Here is a 25,087-nt window from a genome sequence, read left to right on the forward strand (position 1 = left end):
AATATGGCGCCGTCCAGGGAAAACACGATCGCCGATATTAAACAGAAAACCAAAGAATTCCTCGCCAGTAAAGAAAAATCTAATAATATCATCGACATTCTTGAATATATTGAGGTGAGTGACTTCAGTCATTGAGCTTGTTTCGATGTATTCCGCTTGGTCTAGAGGGAAAGCTATTGACACTGGACGGTGGTCATCACCACACGTGTGCCCCATAACATAAGTTACATACGTTTACCAATGGATTGATACTGAGAGATAGACTGACAACTGCATAATAGATGAGGCGGTGGGGTGGGGGTCATAGAGAAGTGTATGAGTTTTGTAAAGTGTAATGTACTAACTACAGATGTATAACATCACAGTATTGTTTCAACCCAATTTATTTATGGATAATGTTTGCAAATTTTAATATGTTTTTCTTTAATACTAATTGAAATTTCTACTCATTGACTCAAAACATTTCTTAGACGCGAATCCCAATTTCTTTTTTTCCTTTTTCCCCCCCTTGTTTCTCGAATTAAATCATTTGTCCTCCTTTTCCCCATCTATACAGAATGATGAACCTGGTATTGTAATTGCAGCCATCAAATCAATCCATAAGATCTGTATCAGTCTACTATCAACTAATCAAATCTATGATGGAACAAGTGAAAGTAAACCAGATAAGAAAATGACAGCCTCCAACAAGTATAAACTATGGCTGTTTGAAAGATACACAGATTGTATCCAGAAGTTGGTGAAGGCAATGGATCATTCCTCATCTAACGTACAGGTGACAATAATGTTCTATAAGTCATTATTTATCAAAATAATTATGAGACATTCAGACATAATTATATTTGATTTTCATTTAATAGAGTTATATTTAATTCATTTAAATTTATTAAATCATATTTATGAAATATCAAATTATTGATATATACTATAGAATTGAATATATAGTACATGTATATTCATAAATTTAGATATAAAATATAATATAAAAATATTTCATTTATTTATACTTATATTTACTGACTGTTTAGTTCATGTGATTGCCTTTGATATGGAAATAGAAGTATAGAAATGATTCAAAGTATTCATATTTTGCTGTATGTTTATTTGTAGGAATTGGCATTGTGTACTCTAATGAAGTTTGTTGAGACTCAGTCAAGACACCCAGTCAAGAAACTGCAACATGGACTTTACTTTCCCCAATCACTCTTCAGTGTAAGTCATTAAAATATTAATCGTTACCTGTTGTCGGTTCAAAGATGCATCCCCCACCTTCCCATACAACATAATTTATTTTGTACATGCAGAAGGGGATACCCTGTGTTTACACTACTCCAGGGGACTGTTGTCACTTGATCATATCCCTGATTTTTTTTTGAGTAAATATTGTTTCTATGATTGATGTTAATAATTGAAAGTTAATACAATTGAAAAGACCAACGTGGTTTTCTACCATTTATGCACATTAATTTCAATGTAGTAAACTTTAAAGGCAATTCAAAAAGTTGTAATTATAGCAAATTGTAAAATAAAGTTGTTGTATCTTCTGTCAAGAATGTTTTTGTTATCATGCGGAGTTCCTGATATAGAAGGATAGTATTTTATATAAACCAGAAATAGTAGACTGTAAAATATAATCACCATAATTGGCATACTACATACTGTAGTTAGTTGAGCACCTCCCATTAATGCATTCTACAGTCTGTCTTAACAGTAACAGGTTTGAATTAGTCTACAGGCAATCTGTAACATGACAGTCACTTGTAAGCTATGAGTCAAGTCATGGATGTCTTAATACCAAATAATTGTGTTATTAGCTATTTTAGAACTTTCATAAAGCGTTGTTCCAAAAACAGAACCATGAAAGTAACACCATAGATCGCAGGGTTGATCATTGCTCTGTTTCTTAACTTGTGTTACTTTTGCAATTACAGGGGATAATATTGTATGCATGATCTATCACAGCTATTGGTAATTACAGAATTATTTTGTACTAGGACATCTCTGCTTTCAAGTTGACTCAGTTTACAAGTGACTGTGTGTCATTTAGGTTTATCAGAGCTGGTGTATTACTTTGACCCAGAGTGGATTGGAATTATTAAAATACATTAATTCTCATTCTGATTATAATTCTTATACTGAATGATGATTAACCTTGACAATCTCCATTTCCAGAAAATACTAGACGGACTTCTATCATCGGACATAGTTCGACATCAACTCATTGGAAGGTTTCAAGAATATTTGGAATATGACGACATCAGATATTATTTATTAGACAAAATCAGTGTAAGAGCAGCTTATATAAAAAAACACAAGAGTTCAGAGGTAAGTTATGTGTACAGATTGCTGACCAATTCCTAGCACAGGAGACAAAATATCATTTTCCTGTAAAACAGAAAGACAAAAGATTTTTTAGTTTGGCCACTAGGGGTGCTGTTCAGAAGCAGAAATAATGAGATTTTCAAAAATGAGTTTTGACATTTGTCTGCTAGTTTTAGATTTCAAATTGTTAGATTTTGACATTATTGCAAATAAATAGGTGACATAGTAAATTGATCAAACCCATTTTTTATTAGATTTGAAGATTAAAATGTACAAAATAATGCTGGTGCTACAAATTGAAACTTTCTATCAATGACATTGATAATGATACTTTAGGGGTCAGAAAAGTATATGCTAATTTTATGCAAATATTGATCGCATCAGAAATGTACATTAACATAATTAATGTTTTTTTTTTATTTTATCCTCTTTGTTATGTCAAAATTGTTGAATTCATTATTGATATGTTTAGTACTCATTTAATATGTCTTTATCCTAGGACAATAAATTTATTGTGGAGAATCTGTTCACGTTGTTGGAACAGATATCAAGATGTATGCCAGGAGATGGTGATGAACATTTGGATCATTTCCTAACCAAGTTATCAGAAGACAGTGACAGCCATAATGCTGCATCTCCCAAGGTGAGACCATAGACCTGTTGCCGGTTCCAAGATGCATTACTCATCTCTCCATACAATGCCATGTATTGTGTATGCGCTGCGGGGTTTGCACATGCTACTCCAGGGGATGGTTGTGTTCACTCGTAAAATTCCTCTCTGTCATTGATGGTGTTTAGTCTTTGTTCTATGAAATCACTCATAATCAAATAGGTCAACATGTCTTTCCATCATTTCCTGATAAAAATGTTATTTCAAATGTAATAAAGACAAAACAAGACTAAATCTAACAACATAAGTGACGTCCTCTCGCACAATGCATCTTGGAACCGGAAAATCGACTATTGCTGTTGCATTGTTGCTACACTGTATAGTGTATTTGATGGGATGTTTTTACAGAATTGGATGGATATATTCAGATGGGGCTGCATGTTGGTCTGACCATGGGGTGAGGAAATTGGGATATGTAGTTGGTTAATAATTAGCTGTATAGCCATCATCACATGATGGTCAAACAGTTAGAGTGACCAGCTTGGTATCTGTAAGGTGCTGGTTCAAACCTCACCAATGCCATTTTTATGAATGACTGAACTCCTTAGGCAAAGTTTTTGTTTTCTAGAAGATGGGACATTGGACGATGGCAGATGTCATGTGTTAATTTGAAAATCAGTTCACAAGATACACTTTACCATAGAAAAATTGTTGTCATACTTTGCCACATTGACCAATGTAGAGCATTTTATTATTCTGTGCATAATGTGATTCTAAGACAGAGCAAATTTTGTATCTATGATAGATAATACATAACTCTGTAAGGTACGCCATGAAAGGGTGCCCTCACACAATGGTCAGCCCCGCCTTCTGGTGAGGATGGAATGACACAATGTATATTACAGTTTAATGATACATGTACAACATGAAACATTTCTGTATGACTCTATGACTTTACGTGAACATGACAGATTCAACAAAGCATGGCATGGTAGGGTGGATGTGTGTATGTGTGTGTGGGTGTGACATAGGGTGGGGGCAAGAATGCTACTTGAACAGGGTGTGTACATACATACATACATACATACATACATACATACATACATACATACATACATACATACATACATACATACATACATACATACATACATACGTACATACGTACATACATACATACATACATACATACATACATACAGTGACACATACATGCATGCATAGATACATGCATAAATACATACATACATACATACATACATACATACATACATACATACATACATACATACATACATTACACACAGACACACACACACACACACACACACACACACACACACACAGATACATACATGGTTGACATTCCTGGATGCTACTATTATCACCATAAAGATCTCTACACACTTGTACATTTCAGGAACACAAGAGGGTATTTGACAATGCATGGTTGGCATTCCTACAACTACCTCTACCTACATCTATTTATAAGAAGGTTTTGTTAATTATGCATGAACACGTTATACCACATATGAGGAGTCCATTGCTACTCATTGATTTCCTGACAGTGTCGTATAACATAGGTAAGTCTTTACCCACTGATGCCACCTAGTAATTACAATGTCAAATACTACTATGGAAATCAAGCTATAGGCAAACTAAGATAGACACAAACTAAACTATTGTTGTTGCAGGCTTACACACGAATGATACCAGTCCCATTACATATATTTTTACTGATAAATACAGATGTTTTCCCAGTAATATTGTAGGTAGATTTACTACGTATATTTTTCACTGATAAAACTTTGTTGGAGCCAATTAGATATTTTCCAAGCTACTGGTATATCAATAGGTACATCTACATCCATTGTTTGACTAAATATGTATTGAATTGATTTTGTGATATAGTGTTTAGTAATATGAAATTTAGTCTTGTAACAAGACCTTGGATCTGTCTTTGGAAGATTGCTGAATAAAAACCCAGGGATGACAGTACCACTGGTGTGCAGCAAGCCCTCGATATCACCTTTGACGCTATGCGACCTGCTGTCGTTTTTAAAGTTAGCAGAATAACTTGAGGGTTTAGCAGCTAGACTATATGAAATCATGAGATATTCAAAGTATTGTCACAAAGATATGGTCATGAAATGTTTGCAAAGTGTTGTTGTTGTTGTTGTTGTTGTTGTTGACCCTCTGTTTTGTTCTCCCCCTTCTTATAGGTGGTGCCATTAGTTTACTTGCCTTGAATGGTTTATTTATTCTAATTCATAAACATAATTTGTAAGTATCGTTTCATATTTAATTGTTTTGATATTTCCATGTAAAGACTAACTTTTGTGTAACAGATCATTGTAATTTCCATTTTGAAATTTTCTTGTTTTGGTTTGTGATGAAAATATCATAGGGTGTCTGTATTTACTTCTGTGTTTCTCTTTGTAATACCTTAAAAATGAAGGGTGATCAGTTGATTCATTTTTTAAAAAAAAGTATTAAATAAGTAAGTGCATATGTCCATGTTGGTTTTACTTTAATTTCATAATCATACGTTAACATGCTGAATGACTTAGAAATGACAATTAAAGTCAGAAGGAAACTTTGAACCATTTATTTTATTTAAGTTCCTGAATTTCAGCAGTGCATGATAATTTTGCTCAGTTATTCACTCTTGGGGTCACCATTGTACAATCAGTGGCACTGTGATTTTTCTAATCCTCTGATAGAGGGTATCAACATAATGTACATTGTAACAAGTTGCTTTCTTCAGGAGATGTCGTATTCTAGTTTGTGTTGTGAATATATTTTTGCAATGACTTCATGAATGATTCAAATTTGGGTGTTTCCATTCACAGAGAATATCCTGATTTTTACAAGAAGCTATATGCCTTACTAGAACCATCAATATTCCATGTCAAGTACAGAGCAAGATTTTTTTATCTGACAGATCTCTTTCTGATGTCAACGTAAGTATCAACATCAAATAACTTTACAGATCAACTCTTGGCAAACACTGATGTATGTATAAAGAAATAACAAAAGTGATCCAGGGTTATTTTGACGCTGGGAAATGTTCTGTGAAGTTGTAAAGAAAGCAAACAGAAAGTTCAACAGAGTATGAGTATCCCTAATGTGAGAAAAAGGAAAATTTCAGTTCATTGTGAAAGGGGAACGGAGACGAGACTGATTTCATCTGCTTTACTTGATGTCCCAAAGTTTTTGGTTTCCCAATATTATCTTCTTCCTTACAGATATATACCTTCGTACTTGGTAGCAGCATTTGTGAAGAAACTGAGTCGACTTTCACTGACAGCGCCCCCTACAGGCAGCTTACTAGTCATACCACTGGTGTGTAACCTCATCAAAAGACATCCAAATCTGAGTGTACTCATTAACAGACAAGATGGACCCACAGGTAAACATGTCACAATTACCCTTGTGAGGAATGGCGCAGGTGTTAAGGGCGCCCTCAGTAGGTGATCATTTGACATCCACTCTACTTCAGCAAGTGTATGAATACACATGAATATACACATGTACGGTGTGTGTGTGTGTGGGGGGGGGGCTCCATTTAAATGTGGGTATATGTTTATGGATGTGCTGCCCTTTGGGGTATGCAATTAAGAGTGCTTTTCATAGTTTAAGGGAGTAGATTTTGATAGGTTGGTCTGAAAAGGGTTCTCGCATTAATGATCCCTTACCAGTTGTGCTATAAGGATTACATGTGATTCATTCTTTTCAAGATCAACTTTTTCTATAATTCTGCCAGACAATTAGTTTTCATAACCAGAATTATAATCGTAATCTGACTAGGGCCATAAGTTTTATTTAAGAAACTTTGTACACATGAAAGTAACAACTCAAATAAATTGTACTCTACTCCTACAGTAAGGTCTACAAAAAAATAGTTTGGTTCCAGTAACTCGACCCCACCTAGTTTTTCACTGTCGACCCTGAACGAATTTTTTTTTTACATAGTTGAGAAAAAAAATGATAAAATCACAAAAATTGTGAAGTCTCACAAGAAATAGTGGATGCGGAAACTGACATCAACTTAAAAAGACAATATAAAACTGTTCTTCCAATCTGTAATAGCTATACATCTGACGAGAAGAAACCAATAACATATAGACCATATGGAAAACAACAGAAAACATAACTACCTGAACTAGACACTCACATATGAAAAAAAATATATAAACAAAATCAAAATCAAAAATCTACCTACCCTACCTTAGGGTGTAATCGGAACCACACAATTTTTTTTGTTAGGCCTATGAAATGACAGTACATTGTACATACTTGTACCTTGTTACAGAGTTAACAGATGATCCCTACAACATGGAGGAATCAGATCCAGTGAAATGTCACGCTATGGACAGTTCGTTATGGGAACTGAAAACACTGCAGTCACACTATTATCATGAAGTGGTCACATCAGCATCAAGAATCAATAGAGCTTTTCCTAAAGAAGAATGGGAGATAGGAAACTTACTGGAACTCACCCAATCAGAGGTAAACACTGTTTAAGGAGTATAGAGATATTTTCGTAAACTATGGGTTCTGGAGTCACTTCATGATTTTACATCATCTACAATTACTTGTAACTTCATAGAAACACCAAGTTGAAAGTGCAGCAGAAAACACTGCAAGCATGAGTGCAAATACCCCTGAGTACCCACACTGGAACTCACATGGCATGAGGCTCTGTTATTATAATTATTACGGTACTCGTTTATCTGAAACAACAAATTTCCATAAAATGACACTATGCAAACATGCATTTTTGTGTAGAACGAATGATCATGTCCCCGTTTGCATATCATTTACATGCAGGTATGCAATTATGTTTTCGGTATTGCACTGCAGTGTGAATACCACTAGTATACGCATGCATCGGTGCAAGTAATCTCTGGTACATTGGTAATAATCTTGAGTATGCTACAGTGTCACTCACACCAGGGGTATGAGGCAACAATTCTGGTGAAACCCAAAAATGATAATATCCAGGTAATAAAGGCCCAAGTTAGCTATGAGTCACATTTACATACTTACTCCTTTATTTGTAGTTTATTTTAATAAACTCATTATACACGTCTACACATATTTGTTATTTTGGGTATGTATTTGTACACTTTCCGGTCTTTTATGCTATTTTGAATGTCCTCTATTTAGAACTACATTTGTGAAAGACTTGGCTTGGTACAACGACCTTCTTTGTCATCAGAACTACATTCACTCAACTGAAACAATTCCATTTCTACCAAATTATGTATTTACAGCTTGTTGACAAGGAAGTTAAGAAGAAAATGAGGAAGGTTCCATTGGAATTTGAAGTACCTGTAGGACTGTTTGGAGGCAAGAATGATAGAATGAATGACATGTGGACTCTTTAGCACTGTGGGGTCAAAGTTCGGAAACAACACAAAGTAGCCAATCAGCACTGTGGGTCAAAGTTCAGACATCATACAATTAGCCAATCAGCACTGTGAATCAAAGTTCAGAAATCATACAATTAGTCAACCAGCAGTGGGTCAAAGTTCAGAAATCATACAATTAGTCAACCAGCAGTGGGTCAAAGTTCAGACATCATACAATTAGCCAATCAGCACTGTGGATCAAAGTTCAGAAATCATACAATTAGTCAACCAGCAGTGGGTCAAAGTTCAGACATACAATTAGCCAATCAGCCTGTTGGTCAAAATTCAGAAAAAAGAAACAAGTAACAAATCCCATCTATGTGACTAGCACACCCAGACATTAACACTCAGACAAATCAAATCTGAAAATAATGAAACACACATCCACACTTCTAATGATTTCATCTCAGGACTTTTATTGAAACAATGGAAGTTTGTAGTCACAACTATCTGAACTTCTGAGATGATAATACTTGAGGCACAAGGATATTGACAGTAACATGAAGTGTTGTCTTGGAATCAATAAAGTCTGTATATTACACTATGAAATAGTTATTTCAAGTTTTATTACATCTACATGTTGCATCGGGCAGTCTACATGTACATTTCAAAGTACTATTTGATATCTACATAACTCTACACCATTCAACTACTTTATACACAGACAAACTACCATAGAAATCAACGCAATTATCAATTATACGATGTGTGTACACTGATTGGGTCAACAACTATTTACAGTGTTGCAGTGTTTTCAATTGAAGTATGAACGATGAACTACTGCAATATATTAATTGATACATTACTGAACTTGCCCTGGTGCACTGATGTAGAATTACATTTTGATTGTAGCTATAGTTGTCACAACATTGCCTACTCTGCTGCAAAGTTGAATAACAGTTTAAAATTGGTAATACAGCCAAAAGGGTGCACAATATTCATTGTTGCAAATAAACCATGTCTATTGGTAGATATCATCATAGCTAGATATACAAAGTGATGTATTAGACAACAAACCTTGGTAACTGTAAGAGGCGCCAAATGTGAAATTTGTTATGATTGAAGTTATTAGTAATGACATCTTTGATCTGACCCTGCTAAATTCTGTACAAAGACACAGACCTACTTTGGTAATGTATCAATATGTTGCAGTAGTTTATCGTTCAGACTTTGATTGGAAGCACTGTAATATCTTTTGAATTGAGGCAAAGTGTTACAATGAGTACGGTATATGCATTTCTACAGAAATACTGGTAGTACAGTAATCTTACATAATATTATCAAGCATGGATCCAATGAAATGAATTTAAGTAATGTTTGCATATCATTCCATAATATAGAAAAAAGCAGAGTGCTAATTTAATAGCACCACTTGGAGCTTGAAGCTGCTATAAGTGAATGTTCCATCAATCCATGTATGGTATAAAATATTGATGCAGCATGATACAATCATACTGTGTATACTAGTGTTGTTAGTTAGTTAGATAGCAGTTGGATATTAAGTACTCTGTACACTGCTTTTGTGTTACATCATTACCTGTAACGGACTAAGAAACGTCATGTCGTACCGCCCACCTGAGGGGTTGACCGATGTGTGAGGGCGCCCCATTGTACAGACTATACCTGTCATACCGCTGCAACTAATAGCCAATGCTTGTCTTGAGACTGAAGACACGACAGCTGACAATGTAACACAAAAGAACAGAAAACAGGCTAGATTTGAAACTGCTCTAAGTGAAGTCCATCACTTCATGTAATTGACAGTGGACACAGTCTATGATGTAAAGTACAAGATATGAAACATGGACATAATGTAATGAAAACATCTACATGTAATACTACTGATAAACAATACATACAATAGTATTGTGGATACTAATTATATTGACAGTTCAATAGGAGTTGCTGTGAATGGATGTATGATAACCCCATGTAAAGAAAGATACAAAATAATGCCATGGCAGAATACAAATATAATACTATCACATTGTCAATATTAGTGCTGGCTAGCCTGTTTACGGCACTGTCGAGATACATCATTAGCCCTCATAGCCTGTTTACAGTGCAATGAAAAGACGAGGGCTAGGAGGTACGATCAGCTAACGAAGTATCTCGACAGTACCGTAATCAGGCTATAAAAAGACATGGGCTAGGAGGTACGACCAGCTAACGACGTATCTCGACAGCCCCATAAATATGCTAAGTGCTGGCAGTTACGAATTGAGAGTTGAATAACCATTAGTAGTATTTTCCTACTATCTGCAAATAAAATAAAAGTACATCTGATCCAGTGTTTGGAACACAAGTTAATGTTTCACACTTCATTATCTACACAATCCAACTATCTGACAGTGAAAAATATTATATATCATGATGACCACAAGATAGTGAAATAAATTATCTATAACTTAAAAAGATTTAGTAAGTCGATTACATGTAAAGTTACACACACACACAGTACTTGCCCCAAAAAATTAATTGTACGATAAAAAGATTGCACAAAATACAACCATTACAGATGGTTCTTTGTCCAAACCATAGACCCTCCACCAACCAAACACACCATTATCTAAATCTGTTAAGGATTCAAATTAAGACGATGACAATCAAGGTTTTGGCTTACTAAAATAGACTCAATTTAAAACTTTTGTTGTGACACGTTGATACAAGCTATTGAATGGATAATGGTCTAATTGTACTAGAGTGGTCGTTTCTGATGACTTCCATGATCTTGGAAGTGTACATTTTGGGACTTCTAGTGTTTACACTATTGTGATAACAGTGTGATTAAAACAGACACATCCTCTTGTCAAACAACAATAGTTTTAGTTTGTACCTTTTTTCAGTAAGCTGAAACCATGGTTGCCACTGAAGTAAGATATAACACATGATTTAACAAGTGTCATCCCCCTATCTTCACACATTTGTTGAACTTTGCAACTACAGGTCTAGTTTTCACATACCAGGGTAGGTGTCATTGATTAAAAGTCTGTACAATACCATGTCGGCTAATCCTCACAACAAGGCAGCAATGAGGGCAGAACTGAGAGATGTATCTTACAGTTCAAGTTGATAAACAGAGGGTTTCCTTTATATGCTTGTCTTTAAAAACTATACCAGATGGTGTATCTCAATTTATGAACCATCAGTGTTTGTGCTAAAGTTCGGGAACCCTGGTAACAGAAAGGGGGAAATATGGTAAAACAGGCATAGTTTCCCATACATTACACAATAACTGTGGTGGGGGACCCCGGTAAAACGACAGGGGAACTCAGGTAGATTTTACCTGCTTACCACCCTTAACAAAAACACTAACCATCACAAGTAATATCATGGTTAATACTCGACAGTTTGGTTGATTAACAGATGGTTTCATTCACCATGTCATGAACACTACGGGTCTTGTCTTCAAAACTGTTATATATGATATAACACAATTAATGTAAGTTCCATCGTGACTAAAATCACAGGTAATAGTTTCAATCCCATATATACATTCATACTTCAAATCTGGATTCCATCTAGCCATTACCCCTTGTTCTCTTCACATCTACATACAATATTTATGTCGAGTACCAGTCGTACGACTGAGCTACACTTTTCTAATGATACTTGCACTATCAATACATCAATTACTAGTTGCAACCGTAAATAACGTTGAGCTATATTTTTCGATAAGTTCTCCCTTCAGACATGTATCATTTATGTAGACTAGTAGTTGTTCCATAAATGCTTTATAGCAATACTTTGGACTAGTACATAGCGTTCATTCTCGCAAACCAGAGCTGTTATATACTTCCGCAACACTGCAAAATAACAAGGACGTTGCCATAAAAGAAGACATGGGTTACGACGACGATGGTAGCTTTCTTTCCATTCACAAAATGTAGAGTACCAGTTGCATTCTAATTGACCCCAAACTAGTGTGACAAAATTTACATAATAAAATTTTAAAATAAAGTACAAATGCTCCTATCATTCTTGGACAACTTGACATCAGAGGTGAAGTCAATTTAATACCACGGTGTAAAAAGTTGGTGTGTGCACAAATAATGGGGGCCATACTAGTAAAAGCTATCATAGATTTATATACAAATTGACAGATATGTCAGATAACATAGTTTGGTATAGAAGGGTGGTTTCATAAAACATGCCATTGGGGTAAAATACAACTCTGGTAATCCAGCTTTCAGTTTACTAAGATGCAAACTAAATCTATTGTTCTTCAATGTGGTAGATTTACACAAGTGGGTGATAGTGGTTCCTCTGTTGTGTGATTCTAATCACACCCTGTGATCAAGATAGTGTAAACATTGGAAGTACTAAAACAGTACACTGTAAGTTCATGGAACTCAAGTCAATGAAACTCTGCAATGCCTCCCTACTGAAACTATCACTAAACCAATGTCCATTCAATAGCTTACCACTGTTGAATCAACATGTTACGACAATAGATTGAGTTTGTGTCTATCTTAGTAAACCGAAGGCTGGATTACCACAATAATAATAATAATGCTTGCATTGCACAGCCTCACTCTCCTTATTTGGTCTTATCATGAGATGACGCTAATGACATCATTTGACACAATGAGTGGACTATAAAACCCAGTAAAAATGTGCACTGCATTTCTGGCTGATTTCATTAAAGTAAAATATTCGAAGTATAATTCTAGGCTGCGAGTTGTGGATAATAGCCCAAATCAACTATAGAATGTAGGCTAGGACAAAATGATATCCTGATGAGGACTTCAAGACGTGTTACCTTAACTGTATTGATAATGATTTCAGATAACTATTATTATAAAAATACATAGGGGTCTCGAGGAAAGATCTGACCAATTATATACACTGTATACCATATACAACTGTATCAATTTCAGTAATTTTCAGAAGGTTGTGATGGAGAGAGAAAATCAACGCTTGCATTTCATCTACATTACATTATTCAGGATTTTTTTCAGCTGTCCTCAACAAACATTAAAATAAATTGTTTGCCTTGCTATAATATAATTTTTAAGACCAAGTTACACGAGACAAGTTGGAGAGCAACATACTAAGTAATCCATTGCATGTAAGAAATTGTTTGGCGTATGCACATTATTGCAGGGCCTTGCGACGCCACCTAGCGCGACGCAAGGAATTCAACATGTTGGATTTTCTGCAACTTGTTGCAAGTTGCTTCTTGCATTGTTTGATGAACTGCCCCCATGTCACCACTTCACCTGATGATGAGTTCTCATGTAATGATAGCCGCAAATGTGTCACCAAGTTAGGTTTTTTTTTTCTTCATGACACTAGTACTTTCCTCATGTTATACACACTCAATCACTCATGCCCAAATCACAGTCTGACCATTGGTGGCGCTCTACTGTGTAATTCCACCACTGCAACAATTGGACAATTCCCTACACAGGTATACTCATATCATGTGACATAGTACACATATTTTATTTTAAATTTGACACACCGAGGTGACTTACTGTCATAAGGTAGTTCTTTATTTTCCTCTCCTTTAAACAGCTGATAACACTGCCTAATAATTTATCATAGCATAGTCTTACGATATTTTTGTCAAAACCATTCTCTAGTGATTTTTTTATTACGATGTTTCATCAAACCACCTAACGGCAACCCAACTGTAGCAGTGGTGAAGAAGTGTAAAGAGCGCCACCAATGTTTGGAGAGTGTAACTGTTTCACAACAAGTCATAACACTGATGTAACTGTCTTACTAAAACAACAGAATGTCTGACATGACATGTTAACAAAGGCTAGTGAAGTAGGGATAGCAAACAACCATACACAGTAGACTCTTGTTTTGTTTTGATTTCATATTCATTTCAGTGGTTGGATGTAATCGGTCTGAAAATAAGTGTTCTAAATTGCTTTAAGATGTGATGTCTATCTTTTGTTTAGTTTGTAAAGAGTGCTACCAATGTCTGTATGGCAGATATCGACATAAGAGACCTGCCCAAACTTGTCTTGTCAATCAACACCTGATCCCTGCAGAAACCTGTCAATCATTATTAGACCTATCAATCAACCCTGCACAAACCTGTCAATCATCAAGAGTCTTGTAGAGATCTGTCAATCACCAATGTACAAATCATAGCCATCATATTCTACAAGTAAATCATGCGCCTCACCAAATCAGGTTTGTACACGAACCCAACCATCACCAGTGACTATGCTAGGGTGCTCTGTATTACTATATTGCATACTGATTTACATCTATACACACAAAGTAATCAAAATCAACATCACGTTTTATTCCAGGGCCTTCAAATTTATGCATACATTTGTACACAAATATCACCTTTGTATTCTATGGCTACTTATATTGAATGTTAATCACAATAATGGCCAATTGTTCACAAAGTTTTAAAGCTACCACTAGGTGGCGCTATTATGCATACAACTACATTTGTATACCATATATTGATCTGCCATTACGAATATGTTGCCACACACTTCACTGATTGTTCAATGCTGCTTGCTTTCTCAGCTCCACTCAGCTTCCCACAACCATAGTACACAGGGGATAGCAGATACACCTTGGATGGCCTGCATCAGGTTTGTAAGCTCCACAAACAATTGGTCCAGAATGGCAATCAGCTGACATCTACAACCTGTCAACCAATCGCAGTACATCGCTCACCTCATATAATATAAACATACTACTCTACAATTTTGATAACAGTCAATCATATAATGGCATCTATTGTATTGGTCAATCCTTGATTCGTTGATAAGTTTCCCCCGACATCGTTTGGATCTCATTCCAACCTTTGTAAAAATACTCTGACAATCTCTGGGGTTGCCTCAGCTTTGTGTTTAGCAATGTCATCAAGCACATCTTCCGGACCTTCTGTTTTCTCCCGTAGCTGATTCCAATTGGACAGAGTTTGATGGAACTCAAGTACTTTGTTAAAATCACCTGTTGAGTTATACAGTTTAATCAGTCCTCTGTAATCATATTCCAATCCACTGTAACCTGGACCAAACAATTTCATACCTGGGAAATACAAATACATTATGCCATTGTCATTATAACATCAAGCCACAAATGTATAAATACTTAGTTGTTTTCCAATCAATCAGTCAGTCAATCAGTCAGTCAGTCAGTCAGTCAGTCAGTGTCTGTCAGTCAGTCAGTCAATCAATCAATCAATCAATCAATCAATCAATCAATCAATCAATCAATCAACGAAGGATATACACACTGAAATGAAATAACACATTGTTCTTTATATGACCTGCTGTCTGATGCATTAAGTGACAAAATATCATCCAAAATTCATATTACTAATAACGATCATTTTCATAAATTTTGAACTGAAATACATTATGTGAATAGAAGTATGCTATTTCACAATAGCAACATACCTACCAAATACCAAGACAAGTATGTACACAAGCAAGCACACACAGATACAGATACAGATATATACACAGATATACAAACACAGACAAAGACACACAGACACACACACAGACACTGTTATGTCTATAGCACTATGTACATCTAACTTACCTACCTATGGCAATGGATGTAAAGTACAACTTACCAATGGCAATGGATGTAAGGTACAACTTACCAATGGCAATGGATGTAAGGTACAACTTACCTATGACAATGGATCTAAGGTACAACTTACCTATGGCAATTGATCTAAGGTACAACTTACCTATGGTAATGGATGTAAGGCACAACTTACTTATGGCAATGGATCTAAGGTACAACTTACCTATGGTAATGGATCTAAGGTACAACTTACCTATGGCAATGGATCTAAGGTACAACTTACCTACGGCAATGGATCTAAGGTACAACTTACCTATGGCAATGGATCTAAGGTACAATTTCTCTGCATCTTCATACATGTTCATATCATAATTATACAATGACGCTAGATGACCAACCGACAGGGCCACTTCATAATCTTCCTCTCCTAGAAGCTTCTCTTTAATTTCTATTGCCTTCACATGCATATCCTCTGCTTCCTACAATCACCAAAACAACAAGTTTGCATAATGAATGTCTTTATGTAATGTTCCTGGAGATGTTGTTTGAAGATGCACTAGCTGCAACTGGAATGGGTTTGTTTTTTTGAAAAAGTTTTTCGTTAGGTACAATAACTTACTCGTAACATTGTACACCATGATCACAATATGATTAAAATCTGATGTGGTGAAATTGGCTAGATGTCTTTATTTACCTCTATTTCCATTGTTTTGTGCCATCAAATTTACGCACAGATAGCTTTGATCTCCCGTGGCTCAATCATTTTGAATACCACATGTAGTCTTTCATGTCATTTTTCATTACTTTTCACTTGTTGTACATAAACTTTGAACTCTTACCTTAAACCTGTGCATAGATTGGTAAAGTCTTCCTAAATTACCATAATGTTTAGCTGTTTGCACATTAACTTCTCCAAATGCCTTCTTAGCAAGGTTAAGTGATGATAAGTGGAGATCCTGTGATTCTTGGAGTAGTTTGTTTTCTGTTTCTTTGTTATGACTGTCTATGGCAATTTCTTCCAGTATTAGTGCTGTGGATACAATAAATTCATATCATGACTAACAATGGAAAGCATCACTTTTAATGTCTCCTTTGGTAAAGTTAAGATCAATCTGATTAAAATCTGATGTAGTGAACTTGGCATGATAATTTACCCCGGTTCCTACTTTTATTGTCATTTGTTCTTTTTCTGTTCTGTAAACGCCTTGTACCCACATTTGATGCATTATCTTAAGAATTCTCGTACAAAACACAAGCGTGGAGTGGATTTAGTGAACCAATGAGAATGCATTATGTGCCGAAACATATGGATACAGTACCTCAGAATGCTCTGTTCGAAAAGAGCTCAAGTGCAGACCACAGACAACAATGTTATTGTTATTGTTTGGGTGGTTCTGTTTGTTTAATTTGGAATATTAAGTGTTATATTGTACGACGGATTCTGGTTGGCTACATGTAAGATTCAATACAAGAACGCCTATGGTCTTAGAAATATCTGAAGTAAAATAAGATAACACTTTACCTTTAACTCTCTTTGATGAGGCTAGTAGTAGATGATCTGATGGTAAAATCTGAGTAATAATGTGAATGGCTTTCTCTGCGTGGTAACTACAAGTAAAATAAATCAAAAAATAAGTTTTAAAGACATTAATATTTACAATATTCTGGTACTCGAGTGTCATGAAGTTCTTTTATTGTAACATTAGTGTATCAAAAAACAGTCATAAAATTAGCACTGTGTGTTCATATGAGTGTACATGAAATACTCACACACTCATTAGAATACAGGTATGCAATAACGTTTTCAGTACTGCACTGCTGTACAAATACCAATAGTATGCAAGCACACTCCAATACAAGTATTCATTGGAAAATATCAAAATATCAACTACATTTATTATTAATGACTTGTCTTAAGATCTAAGATAATTTGATAATTCTGCCCATAATAATGAGTAGGGGTTCCTCCCATGTAATATTGTTATCTTAAAGGTGAGACAGTGGTATAAAACTTAAAAGGCCCCTAACTTAATGGGGGGTTATTGTAAAACTAGAATGCATACAGTGAACAATGCAGTGATTTCTCTACGAAAATCCATGGCAACAACGAGCAGCTGGTGATTTTAGTAAATAAATTTGGTATGTGTGGATATGTGAATGTCTTGGGAATGTGTGCGTTGTTATACAAAGTTGATATTTATACATGGTATATGCAAATTTAGACAAAACATGATCAGACTGGGGCTTGTTCGTTAATCGTACTGAAAATCTCTTACTATTCCTGACTCTTAATTTTTCAGATTAGGACCTGGAGGTGCTAACAATAACCACACAGGTGGTAAACTCCACCTCTAACTCCATCAATTATTAATGACAATGTCTGCCTTCTAAGATTACTCTAAACAGCTTATACCAGAAGTCAGGTCTTTGACTGTTAGTAGACCTTTTGATAAGATTACAATGCAGTGCTTAGACACAGGCATAATCCTATAAGTCAATTCAGCAATCAGTAAGTTTGTTCAAAGTGTTACTTACACAGTAGTTTCATATATACTTACTGAGCATCGTCAAATTTTCCTGAGCTGTACTGATGAACATAGGATGAATAGGCCAAGTCTTCATGGGCAATCGCAACATGGATATTTCTACCACCAAACACTGCTTTACGAATGTTCAGTGCAGTCTATCAACAGCAAAAAAATATGTAACATTTATAGTCTTGATAATATTAATGATGTCTCTAAGAAGACGACCAATTAAAATTGAGTCCTCCAAGTACCATTATTACACGTCAATATACATAGTCAGGGCTTGAATTTAATTTCTATGCTTGTAGGCAGATTTAGCCATGTGAACTGTTTAAGCTGCAATTTCTATTGATTTCAATTTGCCTCATAAGACTACATTTGTACCATATACTGGTAGTCCAGACACAATGTTTAGTAGTCTATGTGCCCGGACTACTGCTAATTTGGTAGTCTAGATACAATGTTTAGTAGTCTATGTGCCCCGGACTACTGCTAATTTGGTAGTCTAGATATAATGTTTAATAGTCTATGTGCCCTGGACTACTACTAATTTGGTAGTCTTGATACAATGTTTAGTAGTCTATGTACCCTGGACTACTGCTAATTTGGTAGTCTAGATACAATGTTTAGTAGTCTATGTGTCCTGGACTACTACTAATTTGGTTGTCTAGATACAATGTTTAGTAGTCTATGTGTCCTGGACTACTGCTAATTTGGTAGTCTAGATACAATGTTTAGTAGTCTATGTGTGCTGGACTACTGCTAAATTCGAGCCCTGTGATACATGTATTGCAATTTCTCCAGAAAGGAACAGCCATGATACTTGATGGGCAGGTGAAGTTCATTATCAATATACGAAAAGTAGTACCTCTCTTAAATTGAGATTTTTACAAGGTGCTCAAAAGCTTTGGCACTCTAAAATAATTGTAGAGAGAGAATGCACATACAACAAACTTGCAAGTTGCATGCTACCGGGTACATGAAGAAGTCATACTCATTCAATGGTGCACATTGACCTCCATACAATGCTTGATAAAGTTTATCAAAGTCTCTCACATTTAGATTATAACAGTGTTTTCAAGTTGACCCATGACCTTTTAAATGAATCTCTTATCATCATATATTCAAGTTGTGATATCACAATTTATGCTTTCAAACGCACTAACTTCACTCTGATTACACCAACAGACTGTGGAAATATGATCGATATATTTCATTTCTTGTTCGTTATGATTACAGTTACATAAACTGTTGGAAATATGATATTATGTACTTCATATACACATGAGAGATCATCTTACCTGGTAGACAATAACAGACTGACTGATAGAGTCCACATTAAGTAAATAAAAGCCATAGTCTAGCAGGGTATCTGCATACTTGGGATGGCGTGTTCCAAAGTTTTCCCTGTAAATAAGAGTATAAACACACGTTGTAAATAAGTTACTGCATTTTTTACAGCATTGTGTAAATTTCAATGAGCAATATATTTTACTCTTTACCATTAAGGATTTTAAATTTCTGCAAATATCCTATACCTTTTATTCTTTGTTGATAAGTGCATTCCCCCCCCCCCCTCCCCACCCCTTTTTAATCCCCTGATGGGTAAATTTTGAATAAGTTTCATTATATGACATGTTGCTATTATCAGAAATGTCAGGAATAGATTCCTCAGACAATATGGTGCCATACTTATTTACACTTGTACCATGCGCAAGCTATAAATATGGAATTTATACCCTGGTTGTTCTATATCACAACAATTAGCACCTATGTAACGACAACATGTGTCTATGTCACTGTTTCTGCTGTGTTTGAAATACGAGTCAAAACATCCAAAATTACCAATACTTTCCCTGATTTTTCTTTGATATGAATGGTACTGGTATACTTATGTTATTCCCCAATATTTCCTTCATTCAGCTGGAAAATACTCGTGACCTAAGGGTTGTCACTACTTGTCTAGCAACTCGTAGTGACAAAGACCACTTTAGGTCACTCGTATTTTCCTTGGCTGAACAAAGAAAAATATTGGGGCATAACATCTAAATACGCAGAAAAAATTATATCTGCAAAATATGTAAACTCAGCTTGAGCCCCTTTGTGTTTATAATACAGTACGTACATTTATAAAATGATACAGTTCTCATTATTTTAGATACATTACTTTTATTTAATAACATATCATTTAGACACACAAGTTAAATGGTATACAAAATACCAATCTGTATAAATTGACACATGAATAAAACATTTCCTAGTTTTACACGTGAAAGTACATGATAAATGTCTGTAAGTGACTCATGTAGACATAAATCCATGTATTACAGCAATGAATCACCCAGCAGTCAAGTGTATCTAACCTATTCTAGTTCCTATATATGGTATCATTACAATTTACACCTCCACTTACAGTATAGTCAAAGTCATTACTCTAGAAGTCCTGAGATGCAGGAGATGCAATTTAAAATTCAATCACAGTCATCTGCACAGTCATTAACATCATGTCTTTGTTAACCAATCACAAAATTCGAACAATAAATAACACAGTTCCTCATAAAGTTAGTGCTTATTGGGGGCAGTAATGTAATGTCCAAATATGGTATATCTGTCAGCTCAGAATGCTATTGATTGGATGAACAACTTTTTGTGCTGATTGAGGGACTTTGGCTTTGGTTTAGTTAGAGACCATGTTGGCACCCAGACTACCACTAATTTATCCTATATAGAAATTAAAGGCCAGGGTTTCAATCCCAGGTTCTCTCATCATTTCATCAATGGAACATTGATACATAAGATCATTCTTTTGTTCTGGACAAATGTTTCTATAGCTCTACCAGACAACTGTCTTTCACACTTTGAAACTGAGCCTTTAAAACTACATTACATGTAGACACACAACTGGAATGTTGCATGAAACAATTTTCTAAGATGTAATAACTTGATCCTTATATTGTATGGTTTTTGCCATTTACAGCCTTTTGTATGCGTTTCATTGGTTTGTATTTTTACTTCTTGGTATTTTTAATGTATATATTGTATATTTTTATCTCGACACTGTGTGACAAGAACCATTGGCTCAACAGTCTATCGAGTTCAAATAAAGTCTAATAATAATAATAACAATAATAATTGTATACCCTGAACAATATGTGAGTAAACACATTTATGTAGCTGTACATATAATGTGATATCATAAATCCAATTGATTTTTGGGTCTGCACTCCAGAATCACCTCCAAATGCAATCACGATTTCAGCCTGTTACGGTACTTATGAATAAAATTGACTTCTATTTTATCAGATTATCGGTATTTTAACAATTTTCAGTGAATGTACTGTTGGTTTTCTGATCGAAAACATAATACTCAAATTACAGATAGTGCAGTTTTCAAGAGGCCCAGCCATATGGATGAATATTGGGGGTATTTATTTTGGATTTTTGTAATTTACGCAACAATTTTATCATGGTTTCCTACTACGTGTGAAAAACATTGACAAAATCTGTGTTTGAACTCAATACATAATGAAGTTCATTAATCCTTTTGCAATTTATTTAGCTACAAACAACAACTTGGCATATGTAGTTTTTTTATTTTTCAAGTAGGAAGCCATCACGAAATTGTTTCATAAATTAAAAAATCCAACATAAATAAATACCCAATCTTCATCCATATGACCACTTTGATAGGAAGCCGACATGTATTGCCTGGATGACACATTACATGGACGTGATATCCTCCAGCAATTTAGTGAAACATAATGCCTGTAAATCAAACTGTTACTTGACATTTATTAGTACATAAATATCTCATAAATTACAAAGATTTGTTAAGTCACTGCATGGTTGTACTTTTAAAGTGTTAACACAATGTACAACCCAATATGTCATTGTTAATCCAATGTTATGTTACGAATGACTAATTCTTATTTTTCAGATATCAAACTTCAACCATAATTACTGTTCTAATTTTTAAATCAAGGTTCCTAACCTATGTAATGTACAACGTATTCTTACAATGTTAACACAATGTACAACCCAATACGTCATTGTAATAATATGTTCTTGTACTATGACCAACGGTTTTTGTTACTAAGTAACGTTTTGCCTGTTCATTTCATTGTTAAACTAATTTTATGTCAAGAATGACTAATCCACATTTTTCAGATATTAAACTCCAACCATAATTATTGTTGTAATTTTAAATCAAGGCTAAACCTATGCCATGTATAATGTATTCTTTACAATGTTAACACAATGTACAACCCAATATGTCATTGTCAATATACTGTTTCGTCAAGAATGACTAATTCACATTTTGCTGATATTACTGTACACTTCTAAATCTTCATGTACATGTACCACAATTATTGTCATAATGTTAAGGCAACCCTCCTCACCTACATTTGTACAATGTATTCTTAAGATGTTAACACAGTTGTTAATCTAATGTTATGTCACGAATGACTATTTCATATTTTTCAGATACTACAAACACTTCTAGTTCTTCATGTACCACAATTATTGCCACAATTTTAAAGCATGGCCGGCTGCTCACCTACAATGTCTTCTTAAGATGTCAACACAGTGTACTCCTCAAATATGTCATTGTTAATACACTGCTTTGTCAAGAATGACTAATTCTTGCAACCCGAAATACAATTTTATCACCTAGACGTTCTGCTTCACATGCATTACTCTAAGCACACGTGAGAATAAGTCAACCTTCTCATTCTATTGTGACCTTCAAGCATGAGGTAAAATGCAACTACAGGTATGGAGAATTAATATTTTTCTGGTTTTAAACTTTTAATAATTACTGTTATAACATTAAAGCTAGATTCCAAACCTACATGCATATGTATACATAATTGTAATACTGATAGCTAGTATGTGTTGACATGTTACTTTTCTTGTAACACCATACACGATGAGACTGTCATATTTTCTGGTAGTAAACTTCTTAACATATTATTACATGTAATTATCATACTTGTAAAATGAATGTAAGAGACTGAATCGTGCTGATAGCATGTGATGACATGTTACTTTTCTCGTAACACCATACATATTAACTGTTAAATTGTTTGGTATTAAAATCCTACCACTTTAATTCTCATAGCATTGAAACAAATCTCCTAACTTGTAAAATGAATTTAACAAACTAAATCATGTACAGACAGTGTGTGTTTGACACGCTACTTTTCTTGTAACATCATACACATCAGCTCTACACATTCTAAGTACAATGTATCTGAATTAGTAAAGTCTAGTGTCTAACAGCTTTTTATTTTCTTAAATGTTTCATTTCCTTTATAAATAATGATGGCATACACCACAACATCACAAAACGAAGAAGAAGAAAAAAATGAAGGGTAAAATGAGAAAGAAAAACGATGATTTAATAGATGGCGACATTCTAAAATAAAATTTTTTGCTAGATTCATATTCATTTTGGCACAAATTGAAGCATGAGTAGCCACTTCATTTGATGAATATAAACTCTATTATTTGCCCTAGCATTGAATAATTCAACATAATAAATATTACACAGTAATAAATTAAAACCTGCTGAAAGATGGTTCCTGTTAATTCAGTGTTACCAAATAGATGTATTTACGAATAACAAAAAAAATAAATAATAATAATCATTTCTTTTATTTGGATCACTTAGAATCATGCACAGCTTAGAAGGAAATGACAACAAATTTAGTGATCTACCCATTACAGGTCTAACAGTTCATCCTGTCAATGACTCATAATAGTAAAGGTGAACTTAGGTGACTATAGTATTTCGATAGGTGTCAAACTGATTACAACGTGATTTACAGTAGGTGTCCTTATATGGTTATAATGTGTATAGCCTTAGTACTAGGAAACTCAATAATTTGTGATTTTCTTCTCCCTGTTTAATCATACTAAATAAGAATATTAAATATAACGCTAACACTTAGCTGTTATTTGCCAATATTTTACTTTCTTCAGTCAAGGAATATGCAAGTGACTGTGGGTGTTACTATGAGTTGAAACGAGATAGTGACCCCCCCCCCCCCCCCCCCCCCCATGTTATGGTATTTTACAAAACCATGAAGAATGATCAGATGATATTGGTGACTAATGTAATTAATCACCATTGTAAGCTGCAGCATAATGGATACACAACGACACAGACAGACAGACAGACACACACACACAGACAGACAGACAGACAGACAGACAGACAGACAGACAGACAGACAGACAGACAGACAAACACAAACTCTTTGTCATGCAAATTTGGTACAATAACACTTACATGTAGTTCAGTTGTGCTAAAGATAATGGGTATACAACACTGTAAACCTAGATATTTTCTCTGTGAGAAAATTTTGCAAATTTTACAGTCTTCAACTAGATCCCAAAGACTATTTTTTATTAACTAGCAGACTGTACACTGTGTTCATATACAAGAAGGCATTTTAGTCACTACTTATTTGTACTAACTACCAGACTGTACACTGCACTGTGATACAAGAAGGCATTTTAGTCACTACTTATTTGACCAGACTGTACACTGTGTTCATGTACAAGAAGGCATTTTAGTCACTATTTATTTTTGAGTTTTCGTTTTCCAGCAAAATAAGCGAAGATTTCCAGGTTTACAATAAAACCTAGATGTTGCCATAGTAACATTAGACTTGATCATT

General features: G+C 34.8%; 2 protein-coding genes across 2 annotated transcripts in view; one reads left to right on the forward strand and one right to left on the reverse strand.

Moving 5' to 3' along the window:
* The first annotated feature begins 3 nt into the window (after positions 1 to 3).
* On the forward strand, positions 4 to 8,335 carry LOC144449503 (nucleolar complex protein 4 homolog B-like). Its single transcript, XM_078140049.1, has 11 exons — positions 4 to 114; positions 557 to 775; positions 1,111 to 1,212; positions 2,173 to 2,325; positions 2,822 to 2,965; positions 4,353 to 4,515; positions 5,155 to 5,215; positions 5,785 to 5,895; positions 6,181 to 6,344; positions 7,248 to 7,444; positions 8,212 to 8,335. The coding sequence occupies exons 1-11, from the start codon at positions 4 to 6 to the stop codon at positions 8,323 to 8,325; spliced, it is 1,539 nt and encodes a 512-aa protein (XP_077996175.1). The 3' UTR covers positions 8,326 to 8,335.
* A 5,925-nt stretch (positions 8,336 to 14,260) lies between these two features.
* LOC144448795 (amyloid protein-binding protein 2-like) overlaps positions 14,261 to 25,087 on the reverse strand; it is a 31,025-nt gene continuing 20,198 nt past the window's right edge. Inside the window, exons 7-12 of the mRNA XM_078139089.1 lie at positions 19,703 to 19,808; positions 18,432 to 18,556; positions 17,396 to 17,481; positions 16,713 to 16,903; positions 16,187 to 16,352; positions 14,261 to 15,363 (exon numbers count right to left, since the gene is read on the reverse strand). Coding sequence (XP_077995215.1) covers positions 15,125 to 15,363; positions 16,187 to 16,352; positions 16,713 to 16,903; positions 17,396 to 17,481; positions 18,432 to 18,556; positions 19,703 to 19,808 — 913 coding nt within the window. The 3' untranslated portion in view covers positions 14,261 to 15,124. The remainder of the gene's footprint in view (positions 15,364 to 16,186; positions 16,353 to 16,712; positions 16,904 to 17,395; positions 17,482 to 18,431; positions 18,557 to 19,702; positions 19,809 to 25,087) is intronic.

The sequence above is a fragment of the Glandiceps talaboti genome, chromosome 18 (genome assembly GCF_964340395.1).
Source record: "Glandiceps talaboti chromosome 18, keGlaTala1.1, whole genome shotgun sequence".
NCBI lineage: Eukaryota > Metazoa > Hemichordata > Enteropneusta > Spengelidae > Glandiceps > Glandiceps talaboti.